Genomic DNA, 19,443 nt, shown 5'->3' on the forward strand with positions numbered 1-19,443 from the left:
AGAATTATTATATATATATATATATATAGAGAGAGAGAGAGAGAGAGAGATATATATATATTTTAAAAAGGCCTTTCTATGAGAAATAAAACATACACACGTTAAAAGGACACAAAATTGTCCTCCTAATGACAATGTGTATATACATATATGTTTCATTATTACTATTATGAGCGTGCGGGTAGGTAGCGGAATAGTTGGATGTTAAAACAAGTAAATTCTCATAAATGAATGATACACGCCAATAAAACAAAAACAACAACAACAACAACACAAGTTAAAGGATTTAAACAGTCGAAGACACAGAGGAGGTATATTTCAAATAAACCATGTGTAACAAAGGGTATTTGCAATCTATTGTACACGAATAGAAACTATTTTGTAAAATTATTCATGAACCCTTACATAGAAATGGATTGAGGTATTATGGGCAAGAAAGCTACTTACCCATTATCTTGGTAGACAAAACAGTCGTTTGGAGTTGGATAGTAGGCCAATAAGATTAATATGTCATTTAAGTAAAGTACTTAACTATAACTACTTAACTACTATTAACTATAGTCTTTAATAGTAGACAGAAACTCCTTAAAATCGCATGCGAAGTAAAAGTCTTAATTCATTTTTGTTCGTACATTTGAGCATTTTTCTCTCTACAGAATTTTCGAGATTTAATTCTAAAAAACACACAAATGTATATACCTTTATTTTCATAAAGTGGTACTTTCTTATGATTGATCAAAATCTTGATAAAATATTGTTGGCTTCATCGTTTCTGCTAGCGCCTTACCTGATAATTAATCGAATCGGAATGATTTCTAAGTTTGAAATTTGAATTTTTCATCATTCTATCATTCAACATGACTGTTTTACACTGAAGCAACATCATATTAACAAAAGTGAACATTTTATAATAAAATAAAATAATTACATGTATGAGAATTTACAAAATCAAAACATCCCGCCGTGAGTGGAAGGTAAAACTTAGTATATGTATATCTCCTTGAACCGAACAGACGCCATGTGATACTATTAGTTGACAATAATTTCTAGGAAAACAATGGAAAAGAGAAGGGTAGACAGGTATACGAGATTTTTGGACACCCTAGCCATAATTTTGTCTCATTGATGCATTGTTATCTTATAAACGCTGTTCAAATCGTTCCTAATTTCCAGTAATTTTGTCAGTTGTCCCTTCATATTACTCTGGTAATTCATTTTTTTGTTTCGTCCGGAGAGGGGGGAAATATGGATTGACAGTTGAGCAATGAGAATAGCAAGCTCTCGGTGCCAATAGTACAAGCCATAAGCAAAACTGGACAGCTGATTGGCTAATACACCACGCCCTCCCACGCTCTTAGCCAATGGGATGCGGCGAAAGTGATAATGACATGTGTATGGTCGCGTGCGCACGTCGCTGACTCGCGCGGGCAGGACGACTTTTCGAGCCCCTCGCGTGTTCCGTACGTGGCTGTGTTGTCTGCTACGGAAAGATCGTGCGGTTGAATAGCTCACTGTGCAGGGATAGCCCCCGCACGCACGTGTCACAGCGAGGAGTGAGAGAGATATAGAAAAGGAGAAAGCGAGAGAGAGAGAGGGAAAAAGTGAGACCACTGCATCTCTCTGGCTGGGATCGCATCTTACCAACCCCTTCTCCCCTCTCATTCACTCAGGCAACTACGTTCAGGCTAAGACGACGTATACGGCCTCTCCTCTCGCAGTTAGGATCCAGTCTCCACACCACCACCACCACCATCATCTCTTCCAAGTTCGGAGCGGAATCGAGAGGCTAAGTTTACCATCGGGAGAAAACAGAGGAGATTGTGTCATGAAACAGGACTTGTTTATCGGAGGACCTCTCCAGATTGAGCGAAACATGCCACAGGCGACCAACGATTCATTTCAAGAACAGAGTAAGAGAGAGAGAAAAAAAAAACTAATTTTCTTAATTGTCTGTGCTTTCTCGTCAATATTGCATCCTCGTATGTCTACCCGCCGTAATGAATTAGTATAGCGAGGGAACCCCCCGATAATCCACATCCGACGTTTTCAACTTGTCATCTCCATTTCCAATCAAAACCGTTTAGCCGTGAACCTCCAGTGATTACTTACTCTTAACCTTTAATCAGGCTCGAATCCTTAACCCCTCATTTTTTTTCTGGTCCTCCACCCTTAACGCGTCACCAAAGTCTAGCCTCCTTTAACCCTTTACTAATTCACTTCACAACCGCTCAAACCCGCCTCATCAGTAAAGCTATTATCCGGGCGAACGAATTCAAGTTCCCCATCCTCTTTCCGCTCCATTTTCACCTCTTGATGCCGTAGTTTGTCCAAATCATGCATCTTTTATCGCGTTTTCTTCTTCTTTTAAATTTTAAAACCCCGTTTCTCTCCCCCACCAACTTGGTTAGGACTTGAAACTAGAGAGCTGTTCGGGGAGAGCGTAATTGCATCAACCGCGCTTCAGCGTTGCCTGATCTGATTTACGCCCGTACTAAGCCAATTCTTATATTCATCATAATTCGATTTCCTTTCCTCTTCAATTGAATTTGCCCCCGTTCAAGTCGATCCCGGCACGTAATTATCTCCATTTTCCCCCCGAATGCCGCATTGCTACAAATTCTTTCATTTTGGCGACTCTAAATGCTGTGCAGTATCTCAAGAAAATATTAAGAAAAAAATAAAATCGTTTGTCTTTTTATGTTTTGTCCCCGTTTTCTTAGATTGCTCCATCAGAATTAAAACGGATTCTTAATAGTAATCTGTCCCAAACATCGTTTATGAAACCTTTCAATGACTATGATAATCCGTTTCTTTCTTGTTCATAATCTCCGTTATCCTCGATAGTAATCCACGACGTTTTAATATGCAGCTCTTTGTTTTCGCGTATTTTCCTGCTTCTAATAAAAATGTATGTTCTATAATATCATGATAATTTATGATAAGGCTTGATAGTTTATGATTTTGTTGTTGTTTACATTCTTTTTATAATCATTGACTTTCGATCTATACTTACCTGTGGTTTCCGTAGGTGTTAAATGCATTTTGTAGAAATAATTTTATATTGATGGTGTCGTAGATGATGTGTGGTGATTATTTACTTGTATAAGGATTGTTTTGTTCTCGTGACCATTATGGCAGAATACCATTAAGGCTGCTTTGCATAGTTCATTCGGTTCTGTACATGCTTGTAAATTTAGGAATACTCGTGAATTTTATCACAGTTCTTTCTTTTAAATCAATTCGAAAAAGTGATTACATTCAGTACCTCTAAGCCCCTATTTTTGTTTAATCATTTCAAAACGTACTAAATTTGTATGTACGAATGGAAAATTGTTAATTCTCTAAATTCACATCTGCGGATTATAACATTACAAGATTATCTATTTAATTTTTATGAAGCGTCCTAAAATGTTGTTTTCCAATAGCGTGACTGCATGAGGAAAAGAATGACATGAAGAGTACAAAAAGAATCTCTGAACGATTGAAATATTAATACAAAGGGAAGCCATACTTTTATAAAAAGCTTTTTTTAATGAGAAATATTGCATGAACCGAGAAAAGGGTAAAGGCCACTTTGAATTTTCCATATTATGGAAAAGCATTTTGAGGTAAAAGGGCATATGTCTACATCCATACCGTCTCTTGTGGACAGTTAAAGGCAAAAGAAAAGTGTTGGTAAAAGGATTTTTATATTTTGGCCTACCTTCTATGTATGCGTTACAGCCAATTATTGCATTATTAATTGTGTGTTTTATACTCGTTACACGCTGTGACCTTTGTAAAATGCAATCCATCTTAAAAACTTAAGATATTCTCAAATCTTTGTTGATAATTCGTTCAAAGAAGATGAAGAAACACAGCAAATCGGGCAGGTTACAAACGCTGCAGCCGACACACACCCAGGCAAAAGCGTATCGGTTAGGGAGCGAGCTCATAGCCATGACAACCGGCTAGCAGTCACGTCTGCTCTCCGTTGGCAGAAGTACGCCTGCGCCATGCTAACCGAGGACCCCATGCAGACTGCGAGAAATCCAATTCAATTAACGAAATTACATTAGACGACCAATTACTAAATTAGATAGGTATACACACAAGGAAGTTCATGTACTATGAACGGTTCATATAGAGACATACTATCGCAGTTTGTTGACATTTTAGTTCCATTATTATGATACGTCATTATTTTTTTCTTCTAATCATAATCAATTCTCCCTCCGATATCGGTTCCATTCGGAAGCTTGCGCTAAATAAACAAAACTTTGAGAGGTATTTATAATCCAACCACGTATAGTCTGTTATTATATTTTCATTCATCGATACGTGATGTATTTTGGATAAGAGTTCTTTTATTATTTCATCTCATCGCTTTGTGATTGCTTCGTTAATTCATCGCATACTTAGAGAGTAAAGTCCGAAATGCCTTGCTCAAATATTATTAGGCACGATCGTTCTACGGAAAGATAGACATGCAAACGAAAACATCCTCGATGGGTATTTTATCGGTTCCCAATAGGCCAAAGCTTTCATCATCATACCATTGACATTCTCGTAATTAAATTAGTGAGCAAATGTTAAAAGGAATATTTGCACCCTTTCTTTTCTAAAAATCCTGACAAAATAATGATTAGGCTCGCGTGCCGATTCCAATTTGTTTTCATCAGTGGTTTTAATCAATGAAAATCTTTTTTTTTTCTTTTTCTTTTTCTTTCTTTCTTCGATTGAAGTCAATGCAAAGAATGTTTAACCCATATGAAACCACTATAAGACGTGCTTTTATTGTTATTGCAGAAAATTTAAATTTTAGTGTTCAAAGATTCTCTTTTTCTTCCGGTAATGCACCAGATTATGAGGTGATCAAAACGCTGATCTTTCGAAATTATGAAGTTGTTTAGATTAACTAGTTTTCAAATATTTTAAAGTCTTTTACATGATCATCATTATCCCTATCATCATGATTATGATTGTCATTATTATTATTAATGTTTTTTTTACTCAATTGCATTGATTTTTAAAAAAAATCTTTCTGCCTCAAACATTAATTTTTAATTTTTTTTAAGTACTTCATAAACAAAATGGCATAGCATTATGATTAATTACGTAATGCTATTTAATAAATAGTTAAAATAGAATACAGAAATAATTATTACCAACATGTAATATCTGTTCTAATGGTATTGCAAGATGTAATAGACCTTACAATTTAAATCTAGATGTTTCCCCATAGAATAAAAAACCTTAATATAAATGATACGTGACCGTTTTGAAAAAGATGTGCTTGTTTTAAAAATGTAAGCCATTGCCTGCATGGGTGTGCGTGGATTTGGGTTTATTTTCTTATAAAATATTTCTTCACCGAGAAAAGATACATCCTCCGCGCTATGTCTATCCCCATAGCAACATGATATGAATAATGTTTGATCATATTACTGTCATCTAGTCGCAGCAGATATTTGAAACCCATGTTAGATTCACCTTTCTATATTTCATTACTCATTGTTAAAGGTAAAGACCAGTATTGGAAACGCCCCAATTTCAAAAAACGAAATGGAAGCTCTCATTACCAATCATGTGAAAGAATATTTTTTGACTAATACATGATGATAAAAAATTTGCCGGGAAACCGCCTACTAATTCATGTATTTGTTAAATTTGTTTCTCTCATGGTCTGTGAGAGATATAGGGTAGTCCCATATACATCTTTCTGTGTATAGTGCTTGTAACTTTACGAAGAATGGGCCAAATTTCTTATCATTTTGATGATTCCAGAACCTTGCAGATGCTAGATGCTAGATGATCAACCTTTTCTGATCGATTCCACAACGTTTCTTTCACAATGCAATCGCATGACCATAACTGGTCTTTACCTTTAATTGTCCATATATAGAAACTCGTCTTGTTTACATGCATTACCAAAGGAATATTCAATATAGACACAAAGTCAACGTGATAAAATTAAAAGAACAAAGAGATAAAAAGCAATGGATAACATAAATATGAGGGTGTATACATGGATTTTTGTTGTTGAAAAACAGAGCATAGATAATCAAATAATTCATACTATCAAATTTTATAATTTATGTCATCAGATATTTATGTTCATGATCTTTACAAACTGTTAACAGTATCACGTGATTCTCTAATATCAATAGTTCGGACAAAAATGACAGAATTATCATGATCATGATGATTTAGATGCCCTTACCATGCATGTGTTTCTTTAATTCATATAAAAAAACAAATATGACATAGAAGAATTTACGTATACAATTTTCCATCTATACTATTTCATTTTTAATTGTCAAATTTTGTGTCTATATGGATTGCACTATTGCCCAAAGCTTATTTTACAAACAAAATTAAGAATGGAAACTGACTTATTAATTACTTGATTTACTTAATGAATAAACGAATGAATTAACCTTGATTAATTTCCACAATTATAAGGTATTATCAATAATAAATGCACGTTTACTTTTCGACCGAAAGGGAAATAATGACTTAATGATTTTGTTCAAGCTAATGAATATAGATGATTAATAACTCAATATTGATCAATATTTTATAATTTATGAAGGCTGTTATATAATCAGAACTCGATAGACATTGTAAGAACTGATATCTTTTAGGTATTTTCTTCAGAAAAAGTCATCACTTTGGAAGTTTGTTTCTTTATCCTTATAATATCATCGTCATCATTATTAAATTAAAAATTGATGCTGTTAAAATGAATATTATCATCTTCATTATCACCATCATCATAATTCCTATTATTGTCATCACCATCATTATATCATTCTTGTGAACGTGTACTCTGTCAAAACATATTTTGTTTCATTTTGACAGTTTTCTTTAAATGTATTGACAAAAAATTCCATCCCCTTGCCAAATTGATCTCGCTCTGCGAGGGATATGATCACCTATCTTGAACCGTTTCATAATGTTATTTTACTTTAAATATTGTCGACGAATAAGATCAAATTAAATCAAATCATAATTGTTATTATCATTATTCCATTCCTTTGCAGAATCCATCTCACTGTGCGCTGGATGCGATCATCCTATCCTAGACCGGTTTATACTGAAGGTGGTGGACCGGGCCTGGCACGCCAAGTGTTTGCGGTGTGTCGACTGTAACGCTCAGCTCACCGACCGATGCTTTTCCAGAGACGGCGGTGTTTTCTGCAAGGAAGACTTTTTTAAGTAAGTAGATTACAAACGAAATTAGTTTATTCATATGTATTTCTATTACTATCTATGATCATTATTATTGATGATAATGATGATGATGATGATGGTGATGATGATGATGAGGAGGAGGAGGAGGAGAAGGAGGAGGAGGAGGGAGAGGATGATGGTGAAGATGATGATGATGAGGAGGATGATGATTAGGATGATGATGATGAAGATGATGAAGATGAGGTAGAAGATGATGATGATGATGATGATGATGATGGAGATAATGATGATGATGACGATGACGATGATAATTATTATAATCATGGCTTATTGTATTATGCCGGTGTCCACTTCTGGTAGGCGCCTATTGCAGCAATAGGTCCTGCAAATTCAAATTCTATTTTAATTTTCGTTATATTACGCAATGATCTTGTAATGTTATGCATGCTTTTGTCGATGCTATACCGAGTATATTCCATGGTAAATGTCAGAGCAGGTTGAAAAAGGGGAAGTAGAAAGCGACACTAAATTATTCCGTCAAATCAATCTCCAATATGGAAATTGATTTAATGATCATCAGATTATTATTTTGGATGAATATGATAACGAATATTTAAAATGAATATGAAAGTAGAAAGAAAAAATAACAATGATAGGTAAATAGGCTCATCTGATAGATAGATAGATAGACAGAAATATATATATATATATATATATATATATATATATATATATATATATATATATATATATATATATATGGAGAAAGAGAGATAGGGGAAGAAAGAGAAAGAGAGAGAGAGAGAGAGAGACAGAGAGAGAGAGAGAGAGAGAGAGGGGGGGGGGGTGGTAGGTCCGAACTAATCAGGCTTATTTGAGCCTCGGGGGTGTCTGTTCGCGTCATGTGAATTAGGACAACGCCCTGAAGAGTCACTTCATACCAGCTTTTCCCCTATACAAGATACGACGATGCCACACCCCCTAAGGGTAACGGTGACATCGCCGCGGAAACCCTCCCGACCAACCGTCGTGATGAGGTAGACCGATGGCCGGGGGTGAAGAAATGCTCGGGTATTGGCCGCTGACACCTTAACCCGCCAACTCTCCCCCGAACCCATCTTCCTCTATGATCGCATTAGCGCTGGCTGTAAAGGGGTTAAGGGCAATCCGACAGACGGAGCAAGGTTCATTCACCGGGTGGTGTTATAGAGCATCTTCCCCTTTCGACATCGCTTCAAGATATGTAACCCCCTTCGAACCCTTAACACCCAACGCAACTAGACATGTGCAAGATGTTTTGGCGCGCGAAATGAAATTTACATCATGTAGCCCGCAGTGGAATGCAGAAGGGCGCGAAATATAGCTTATCCTTTCACCTATCATGCGCCCTACGGATACCGCTTAACTGTGCCCCGTTTGCGCCTGGCACCCTGGCCGCGGCGCCAGAACAGATTGCGTTGGCGCCACTTCCGATGATCTCGTGCATCGCACTTGCAGGTTGTTTACCTTTTGAAGGTGTTCTCATTTTCTTACTGAATAATCTCGCTGGAAGTAGAGCAAGATGGGAACTATTCCAGTTATTCGTCATGACCATACCGGTACCGTTTTAGCGACAAAGGAAAGGAGACAGAGATAAATAGATAGAGAGAGAGAGAGAGAGAGAAAAAGAGAGAGAGAGAAAGAAAGAGAGAGAGAGAGAGAGAGATATGTAAAGAAAAACAAAAGCCATGTAGACAATAAAAGTGTATATCGATTTTCGTGAATGAAATACTAAAAAGGTTATTTTTTGTCGTTGAAGATTATGCAACATTTGTGATTCCTTTTGTATGTATACAAATTTATTCAGAAAGATCATTATATGAGTTTTATGAAAAGAATATTGCGTTCATATTATTTTTAGATTTCATGATTTTACAAAAACCAAAATGACCGTATTAAATAAATGTATCTCTTCTCTTCCCTTTCTCTACTTCCTCATTCTCTCTTTCATCTCTACTTCCTCACCCCTTTTTAAAAAACCTTTCTTCTTTTCCTTCTCATCCCTCTCTCACTTTCTCTCATCTTCATCATCTTCATCATTCCACCTCCTCCTCTGTCTCCTCCTCCTCATTCTCCACCCCTCCGCCATACAGACGATTCGGTACCAAGTGCTCTTCGTGCGAGAAGGGCATCGCCCCGACCGAGATCGTCCGCAGAGCCCTCGACAACGTCTATCATCTCCACTGTTTCTGTTGCATCATCTGCACACGACAGCTGTCGACCGGTGACGAATTCTTCCTCATGACTGACAACAAATTGGTCTGCAAGCAAGACTACGAGGCAGCCAAAGCACGAGGTACTAAAATGAAATCATTAATTTTGTATCCCATAGCATTTTAGTGTTCACTTATTTTCTAAATTATTCAGTTCTCCCTCTTCAAATGAGCAATAATTAATCTCATTTCCACTTCTTCATCATTTAAGAATTTAAACAAAATATCAAAATGAACCAATGCGAAAGGAAGTTTCAAAATTTGTACACGAAAATGGTGGTTTCATTTTTAACACCACATTGTCAATGTCAAAACTTTAATGATGAATTTGAAATAAAACGTCCTTTTTCGAGAACGACATTTTATATCGTACTACATTGGAAATAAAATCACAATTTTCTTTGAATTTTGCTCTCTCTGCTCAATGTGTAATTCATGATAAAAATAATGCAAACACGCCCTAAAAGGAAACACTGTAACAAAGATATTTGTCCCATCGGACGAGATTTTCGTCGACTATTGTTCTTTTTGGGGGTGTGACCAGGTCGTTTTCTTGATCCCTTCGTCAAGAACAAAAACAAAAACAAAATAATATTTGCTTTATTTTTTTTAGTCATCTCTCTTTAAAAAAAAAAACGTTTAACTGTATTATTCCATTCTTGTAAATCGTGTAATGATGGGTAAGAGCGAATATTTTGTAAATCATTTTCGATATTCCGTATTGCAAGCCCATCTAATATTTACGCATGTGAAATACCATAAATAGATTCAAGGGGGGGGGGAGGGAGCACTAAGCTTACCAGATGAAAATGTGACCCATGTCTGGAATAAAGGCAGGAATGTAATAGTTTTGTATGTAAAGAAAAGTATTTTCTTAACTTTATTGTCTTTTTCTGTTATGAAAAAGTAGACTGCATGGAGAATAAATATGAATTGCACATGTTAAGTGCCATTAAATTAGACGTTAGCTGGTAAGCAATATAAAGTTGAACCCTTTTTAGAAATCAAGAGAATAGGGATTATTTCTATATGTTGTAGAATATGATATCCGATTTCTTGGATATAATGTTGTTGTTTTAGTTTATGATTTAGAAACGATTGTTAAGCTTGCTTTCTCTCCTATTTAAAATATGAAGATGAATGGTGTAGCCAATCAGCTTTATATATTTTAGGCCTACTTCTTTTACTTAAAAACGATCATACGATTGAGTAACAAGAGACTTTATATAAAACAAGCAAACGCACATACAAACTTACAAACAGACAACCACTGGTGCTTTATTTCGAGTAGCAAAGCAAACTATTCTGCTGTCCATATTTGATTATAATTATCTTGTAAAATTGAGCATGGTGATTAATTGCAGGTAATGAACCATTACTCTCATCTTAGAACGAGCATTGATACCACTTTATAAAGCGTACGATGCCAGGTACCATTAAAAGGCCGCGTGCTGAAATCGAGCTTATACCATTATGTGGGGTTTCGGACGCGAAAGGGCGCATGCACGCAGGATGGCTGTACGTCAAGTAGTTGCGTAATTTTCGTGGGAAATTTCGTTTTATTTCCAAGTGATTCGTTTCCATTAGAAAAGATGTTTTGTTCTAATTTGGAGAGATAGTAATACGAATGGTTTTGCAAGGTTTCACCTCCCCAAAATACACGTGCTTACCTCCTGAATAACATTTAAGCTATACCTTATTGAAGATAAGTCCTTGTCCTTCCAACTATAGTGTGTTTCCTTCACATAGTCTGTTAATCATTTAATCCAAGACTAATTTCGTAATAAAAGAAGTCGTAGATATTCTATACTTGTAAAAGGATAATCTTTTCAAAGAATGTGAGAAAGGCTTGACTCGTTTATCCTTCCAGATATATATAGCAGCACTTTGAGACGCGTAGCAAAAGAGAAATATATATATTTATAAATTTAGATCTACGATTTATTGTTAAAAAATTGTTATTGTCATTGAAATAATTAAGGTCATTTAAAAAATATACATGTTTAGCGTCCCCGCCCGCTTCCTTTTTTGGGGCCGCCTCCTATTTTTTTTTTTTATTTTTTTTTTTTAAATTTATTTTTTTAAATTTTTTAAAAAAGTTTTAAAGAAAAAAAACATGAAAAACACTGCTAAAATGGATCTATTTCTGATTTAAAAAAAAAAAAAAAAAAATTGTCGGCGGCCATCTTGAAAAATAGCCCGACTGTCAGGGAAAATGTACCGAGCGGCCATTTTGAGCGGCTATTTTGAAAGAAAAAAAAAAAAAAAAGGGCCCTCCTCCTTCCTATTTTTCGAAAAAACACAGGACGCTAAACATGTTTTTTTTTTTATTTGGCCTAAGTCTAATATTACATGTTTTGGGATTAGTAATCATGACCGAGAATCGCGTGATATAAGGAGCAAAACATACAAATAACCGTTACCATGACAACGTGCCAAGGTTTCCCACCATCCACTTTGTTGTTGTTTTTGTCTCGCATTGCGAATCATGTTTAAACAAGCGCATCGTTGCATGTCCAGTGAAGACAATGCTCTCCATAGTAGAGTGACACGAGATGGTCATTTATTATCGTTATTTTTCTCAGGGTTTCTCGCCCGGGACAATTCCCATAAATACCACGCAACGACTACCATTCTGTCAAATAATCCGGTTTATTGCGTTACCCCTGTTAATCCATTCGTTCCAATCCACTACCCCCGTCATCACCCTACCGGAAAATAGCGACATATGTCTTGATGATTTTTTTTCTTCTTCCCCCTTCAACATAACACAATTTTCCCACGTAAAACACTCTGCTCGTTTTATCCAAATCATCTAATATTTAACGAAATCGCACAGTTTTCCCACGTAAATATCGCATAAGAGTTTCATTACCCCTAATAGAACAGGAGCTAAAATTTTTTAGTTTAATTAATTGAAATGATGACTTTTTTTGGAAGGTTCTTATTCTCGAAACTCAACCATTATCTTTTTTCTTCAAAAAACAAACGCGTCCTCAATAACAAGAATGTACATATTTTTTATAAATGTTTAACTTAACCCATAACTTTTTTTTTGCTCTGGATCATTAAACGGGCTCAATAATAATGCACACATTTTCACTGGCCACAATTGGAAAATAAAATAACAATTTGCTTTTATCTCTATTTTATCTCGTAGGGATTTGCCGAGATCCACAAGAGCATCTCAATCAAGGTATTTAAAAAAATTAAAAAATTTCACAAAGAAAACTCCCTTTATGTTTTATATACCCTTTCCTTCTGTATCAGTGAGTTCTGCTTTAAAATGTTCCCTTTCCCCATTTCGATGTGCATTTAAAAGCAAACTAGAAAAAAAAAAAGACAGAGAGCTAAAAAAAAATACGAATATTGATGCAGATCTTTACTTAACATATTTGATTTGATTTGTTTTCTGCATTTTACCAAATACAATAACTGAATAACAAAGAACATATAAACGTAAGGTACAATACAAAATATACAAACAATAATAACTTCATGTCAAAATGTTATTGACGTATACACGTATAATAACGAATTTAACATATCCATAACAAATTAAATAAAATAAAAACAATGATTAAGGCCTTTTTTGGTTAATTCCTGGCGTCGGACACAATATGGTAAAAAGGGATATAGCAATAATTATGTGCAGAAAATTTGTATTTTCTTCTCATGCATCTTGTATAAATTCAGGGCTCTAAATCTTAAGGTATAAGGCCAAACCTCAAAATGTGGATGGATGTCTCCAAAGAGTTACCAAAATCCTTAAATGAAAAAAAATAAAACAAAATGGAAGAATAATTTTGCACTAAAATCATTCGTTTTAGGTCTTGTTTTTTATAAATTTGTGATGCATTCTCTTATAATACTTTCGGCAGCTATTATAATTATACGTCTCAGTAGTATTCGTGTTCATATGTCGATGGTGTATTCTAAGAACAACGGGTGTTCCAAACTTTCACAAGGCTGGATTTCGATAACAAACCCAAAACAATGGAAAATACGCCAAAAAATGTTGCACTAATAGCCGGGGCGACAAGATCGTGGGAAATTAATGCCATGCGTTCGTCAATACCACGTACCTTATAAAGCTCGAACGTTAAATGGAACTAATGGTGATTGGAGTAATTTCCCTGGATCATTTTCTAATCACATGTCATTAATATATTGTTGCGTCAAATGAGGCGTAGATCATGAGACTGTTCTTTTTCTTTCCAGCGCGAAAAGACACGCGTAGGACTATTATGGGGTTTTCAGTTTGATGTAGTTATACGATGAATCCAGCATCAATTCATTTGTATTGCTCTGGTCTATCATAGGAAAAGGACTATGCAAGCGAGGACTTATCGTAAAGGCAAAATAAAACATAATAAACTAAATTCTTGTCTTATAATTAGGCGTAGTATAGGACTATATGGGGTTTCCAGTTTCATAAAGTTATTACACGATTAATCCAGTACCAATTCATTATATTGCTCTGGTCTATCATGGGAAAAGGACTATGCAAGCGAGGACTTATCGGAAAGGCAAAATAAAACATAATAAACTAAATTCCTTGGCTAATAATTAGGCGTAGATCATGAGACTGTAAATTCTTTTTCTCTCCAGTGCGAAAAGACACTATGTTGGGTTTTCAGTTTGATATAGTTACATGATGAATCCAGCACTAATTCATTTATATTGCTCTGGTCTATCATGGAAAGAATACCATGCAAGTGAGGACTTATCTTAAAGGCAAAATAAAACATGATAAACTAAATTCTTGTTTAATAATTGAGTACTGATATGATAAGATACACTTTAGTTATAATAACTACCCACAGTTCATTATGTTCAATTATGTTTTTTTTTTGATAAAGTGAAATAAATAAACTTGAACTTGAACTTGGACTTTTCTTCCTGTAAGACGAGCTAGCAACTTCAAAATATCCCTCTGATAAACCCTCTTATTTTTTTAATGACTGATTTGCAATACAACCCTTGCCATCAATTAATTTGATTTTTCTCATCAAGATTGAATGACTGTACCCACTTACGATTTATGTTTCTGACAGTCATTCCTACAAAAATCGCTGCATTAATCTTATCTTAATAAAAGAGCAAAACAAAGTTATTTAGTGATTTATTTAGGTTATCTGCTTACAATGGAAAACCCAAGTTATGTATTCTTCCATCAATATTTTTCTTAAAACACCTTTTTTTTTGGGGGGGGGGATATTGCAGAAGTGTGTCTTAAATGTCATCCTCTTTCAGTTTCACAGTATGATACAATTTAAGTGGAATTTTGCCATCAAAATGTCTGGCTAATTTGGGACTCCCAGCACTTTAGAGGGGCTATAAAGAACACCAAAGACACTTGTAGCTACTCCAGAAACGGATTGTTTGCTTTTAAAGAACATCAAAGACACTTGTAGCTATACTATTTTCTTGATATCAGTGTAACAGGTTGTTCATAGTGGCTCCCGGCCGACTTCGGCACCTGCCAAAGGGTTGAAACACCGCCATATTCCATTCCTCATCTAGCGATCATTAAATATTCATCGGCTGAAATGCACCCCGATAAAAAACTAATGACTATTTCTTTCAACTTCGCTTCCATGATCTCATCGCAAATGCTTTAGATCGACTCCCCTGAATCTTCTCGGAAATATGCCACGATTTTTGGTGATGATCGCTCTTGTATCTTGTCGCATTCTGCCGATGACAAAAACATGATAATTGTTTGCCATCGCCCCCTCTCTCTAGACCATTGTTGACGCTTCATACATTTCCATTTCCCCGGGCTTACTGCAAAGGTTTTGCTCACCCTGCCCACCTTTTGCCGGTAGACTGACGCCGTTGAAATCGCTTGTTCTTTGCAATGCGGAGACCTGGGGCCATTATAAAATCATGTGAATATCAAGTATTGAAAAATATGTGCGTCCGCCGCCAAGCGTGACGGCTTTATCATTTTCTCCATGCACTCTCTCGCCTGCATTACGCCGCTCAATGATTTATACATCCATTATAACTCTGCCTATCATCTTTGCCCCTTTCCATCTTTCTCCCTCCCCACCCCCCCCCTCTCCCCCCCCCCCAACCCCAAACCACCGTACTCTCCAATGTGCGTTCGTTGAATTATTCTGCACGTACAAATCGTAGACTTTTTTCATGGGCTATTGACCCGAGCAAGCATCATAGCAACAGCACCTCTATTAATATTTCTACCATCAAACCGCAGATAGTGATGGTATCACATTATCCCTCATCCCGTCCCCCCCCCCCTCCCCTTATGGTGATGGTGATGAGTGGTTGCTGATCCCTCCATAATGGCAAATGAGTCCCAGGAGACTCGTCAAGTTGTCAGTCAAATGAAGGAAAAATGCACATAACTGTTGCACATAATGCATGCCTCCTGCGTCAAAATATGATTTCACTACCGGTTGCACCATTAGCGCAACTCACTCGGACCACTTCTTTAGTGCCTGCTGCACGTGATGCGTCATTATAGCCGACGCAAGACTGCGTCAGACGCACCGCGTGAGAGTGATTGAACACAAAGGGGGAACAACATAAACAGTGCAACCACCAGGGTTAATTATTGGCGCAAGGAGGAATTACATACACAGGCCTGACTAGCATGGATGACTCAATTAAAAAAAAAAAAATCAATTCAAAGTAACATCTATTTTCTTCCTTTTCTTTGTTCATATCAGCAAAATACTCAAGTAATACATTTGTATAAACATCATGAAATAAGCTATTCAACAGAACATTTTAGGAGTTTTAACACAAATTAGACAGTGTAAATCCTAAAAACGTACGCTTGTGTCGGATACAACTTAGAACAATGCACTATACAATCATACAAGAAGGAGAGAAAAAAAAAATGGACGAAGAAAGGAAATGAAAGAAATAACGGGAAAGGAAGTTAGAGTAGAGAAGTTGGAAACGCAGTGCAATAAATTACATGGTACATTATACATGAACATAAAGCGACAAGATGTGAGGGGAACAAATAAAGTAATCTTATAATGATACTGGAAACATAATCAAGAAAAAACGAAGTCTCCTAATTCCCAGTCAGCGGGTAACGAAAATGATAGCAATGTGCTGAGTAGGGGTAGTCGATTCTTTTAAAATGAAGCATCGGTTGCAACGGGCAAAGTTCACCGTCTATAAATTATTGTCCAAACCGAGCTTCTTATCATTTCTTTTTCTTCCTGTTTTTTCTCTCCCTTACCAGAACTGGAGATGGACAACAGTAACAAACGACCCCGAACGACAATCACAGCCAAGCAACTTGAGACCCTGAAGACAGCCTACTCGAACAGTCCTAAACCTGCTAGACACGTTCGTGAGCAGCTCGCTCAAGAAACTGGACTCGACATGAGAGTTGTCCAGGTATGTTTAAGAGAAGTTCACTTCGTCATACATTGGCTACCAGTCATAGAACACATTGAGTACATTTTGCTCAATTCTTGGAAAGCAATACATGGTTTTGCACCCTCATTTATATTGAAAATCTTTTTTGTCATTATGTTCCAACTAGTAGTCACCATTCTTCTGGTAAGAACCTCCTTGTAGCCCAGAGAACAAGGTCATCTCTTGGAGACAGGGCTTCCTCAGCTGTTGCACCATGTTTATGGAATCAATTACCAGCTCTTATAATACGTTCCCTAGAAACTTGTGATCCTTTTTAGTCTAACCTGAAGACAGTGCTTTTTTCGAAAAAGTACAGTATAATTTCTTTTAACAAAAATCGGTCATCGATCATGTTATCAATGAATGAGTGAATTAATGCAATCAAACAAACAATCAACCAACCAATGACAACTTTCCTCTTTGCATTCAGGTCTGGTTCCAGAACCGAAGGGCCAAGGAAAAGCGGCTGAAGAAGGACGCAAACCGTCAGCGCTGGGGACACTACTTCCGGAACATCAAACGGGTCAACGAGGCGAGCAGTCCGGCCAGTGGTCCAGAACCTCTTGCGTCACCGGTCAAGCTGGAACCCTCAGACCTGGACGACACGACCGTCTTTGACGGGGAGATGGCTTTTGATGATGGTGAGTGAGGTAGAAGAGTTGAGATTATAGATGCTAAAAGAATTCAAACTATTCATTTGGTCATCCTAAAAAAGCTTGGCATACAGTCATCCGACTAAAATCAGAATGATAAAAACAAATCGCAGCCATTCAGCAGGGAGATGTTATCTCCCTGTATTCAGCATCCTAGACAAAAACTACTGTATAGGGGGAAGGAAGTGAAAGTTTTATATGTACATGACTCGTAACAACATAATTTTTTATTCTGATTAAAATGGAAATATCAACAAGAATGTAGGCCCTATAATTTTGTTGATAATCAACCCCGAATAATTTTGCTGTTAATTTTATCGAATGTTGCAACTATCTAACGAATATGAGAGGAGAATTTTGTTGTTTTTTGTCTGGTGAAATGTAAATGATCGGTGAAGCAGGTGTTGATAATTGTTTTCTTTTCTTTAATTGTTCAGATCACTCACCAGGTATGCCTGATCATGGAATCACATTTCAGAACGACAGACATCATCATGGCCCTCCCGGTATACCCTTGTCGAGCCCGTACATGAACCACTGCGATTCGTTCCTCTCGCCCCCACCGACAGCCCCGTCAGTAAACAGCGGTTACCCCGTCAACAACCCCTCCCCGACCCTCCCCGTTCAACTCTCCCCGAACCACCACACCAACGGTCTCGGCATGTCTGGGATCCCTTTCTCGGAGGCCGCGGGCATGCCGGGGATCATGAGCGCCGCCAGCCACGGCTTGGGCGAGGCCATGCGGGCCGTCGTCAACCCGGGAGGTGATATGGGCGTGGTCACGCCACCACCCCCAGGCAGTTTCCACGAAGAGTTCTCCCATCCGCATCCCGGCCCCTGGTTAGAGCACCACTCCCTCCCCCATCCACACCCACACCCTCACCCGCTCCCACATCAGTATTAAAGACCGGCTTCTCCGCAGAGAACGACTGGACACTACAAGACTAGTGTAAATTAACTTTGACCTCGTGATCGCCGAATGAATATGCATGATATGCAAAGTGGCCAGACTCTTTTTTGAAGGAAAGCGAGATGTTGTGAAAGATTTTACCAGTAGCTGCATGGACTTTACGAGAATAGCGGCTGAGAAAAATTGGTGAATTCCGATTTATAATGATTGTGATTTGATGAGTTAATGTTATCAAACATTGTATCATACTGCGTGCAATTTGAATTTGAATTAATCAAACAAATATAATTTTAATCATTTCTGTGAAGGACAATATTTGCAATGTCATAAACTTCAGTTCGCAATGTGTTTGTACAAGACGTGTATATGGGTATGTTTCATTTCATTTATTCCACTGGTTGCAATTAATTTTGAGGACAAAATGTTGATAACTACTATGACTTCAACACGTGTAATCCCAATTTGTTTAACCAAAATACTTGCCGTGCTATGCAATTCATTCAAAATATGTATATTCAACTCTTTCAAAAAAATGTTTTCGTTTATATCCAAGTGCAATCCTTTCCTCCAGAAGCATTATATAGTCGTGGGTTCATGCAATCAAAACGTGCTACAAATTTGACCAACTATACGGGCATCTTATTTCGATTCCAAGCTGAAAAGTTATTTTGAAAAATGACTGAAGAATTGTAATTCATTCACTGTCTACATGGAAATAGTTTATTTTAGCTAATGATATACTGATTGTCTAAGATTTCAAGACCACAATCGTTTTTTAATTAATTTAGAATGGTATATAAGTGACATATTCAAGAGATATAAAACAATACATTACGTAACATAAAAACGTAATTTGTGACTTAACTGAAGTAGAACTTCTTGAAGAATTTTTTTTTTTTTTTTTTTTTTAAATACAAAACATCATTACATTTGCAAGACTGATGTCGTCAAGACCAAAATCGTTTTTTTATTTTTTATAAAACGGAATGGTATATAACCGACATATTCAAGAGATGTTACGTAACGTATCACGAGTTATTATGTA

General features: G+C 36.7%; 1 protein-coding gene across 1 annotated transcript; it reads left to right on the plus strand.

Annotated features, from left to right (window-relative positions):
* Window positions 1-1,608: 1,608 nt before the first annotated feature.
* LOC575191 (LIM/homeobox protein Lhx4) lies at window positions 1,609-19,301 on the plus strand. Its single transcript, XM_030997009.1, has 7 exons — window positions 1,609-1,910; window positions 7,026-7,200; window positions 9,309-9,511; window positions 12,589-12,624; window positions 16,657-16,814; window positions 17,266-17,476; window positions 17,926-19,301. The coding sequence occupies exons 1-7, from the start codon at window positions 1,826-1,828 to the stop codon at window positions 18,390-18,392; spliced, it is 1,335 nt and encodes a 444-aa protein (XP_030852869.1). The 5' UTR covers window positions 1,609-1,825; the 3' UTR covers window positions 18,393-19,301.
* The last annotated feature ends 142 nt before the right edge of the window (window positions 19,302-19,443 follow it).

The sequence above is a fragment of the Strongylocentrotus purpuratus genome, unplaced genomic scaffold (genome assembly GCF_000002235.5).
Source record: "Strongylocentrotus purpuratus isolate Spur 01 unplaced genomic scaffold, Spur_5.0 spur5_scaffold_4, whole genome shotgun sequence".
In the NCBI taxonomy this organism is placed as follows: domain Eukaryota; kingdom Metazoa; phylum Echinodermata; class Echinoidea; order Camarodonta; family Strongylocentrotidae; genus Strongylocentrotus; species Strongylocentrotus purpuratus.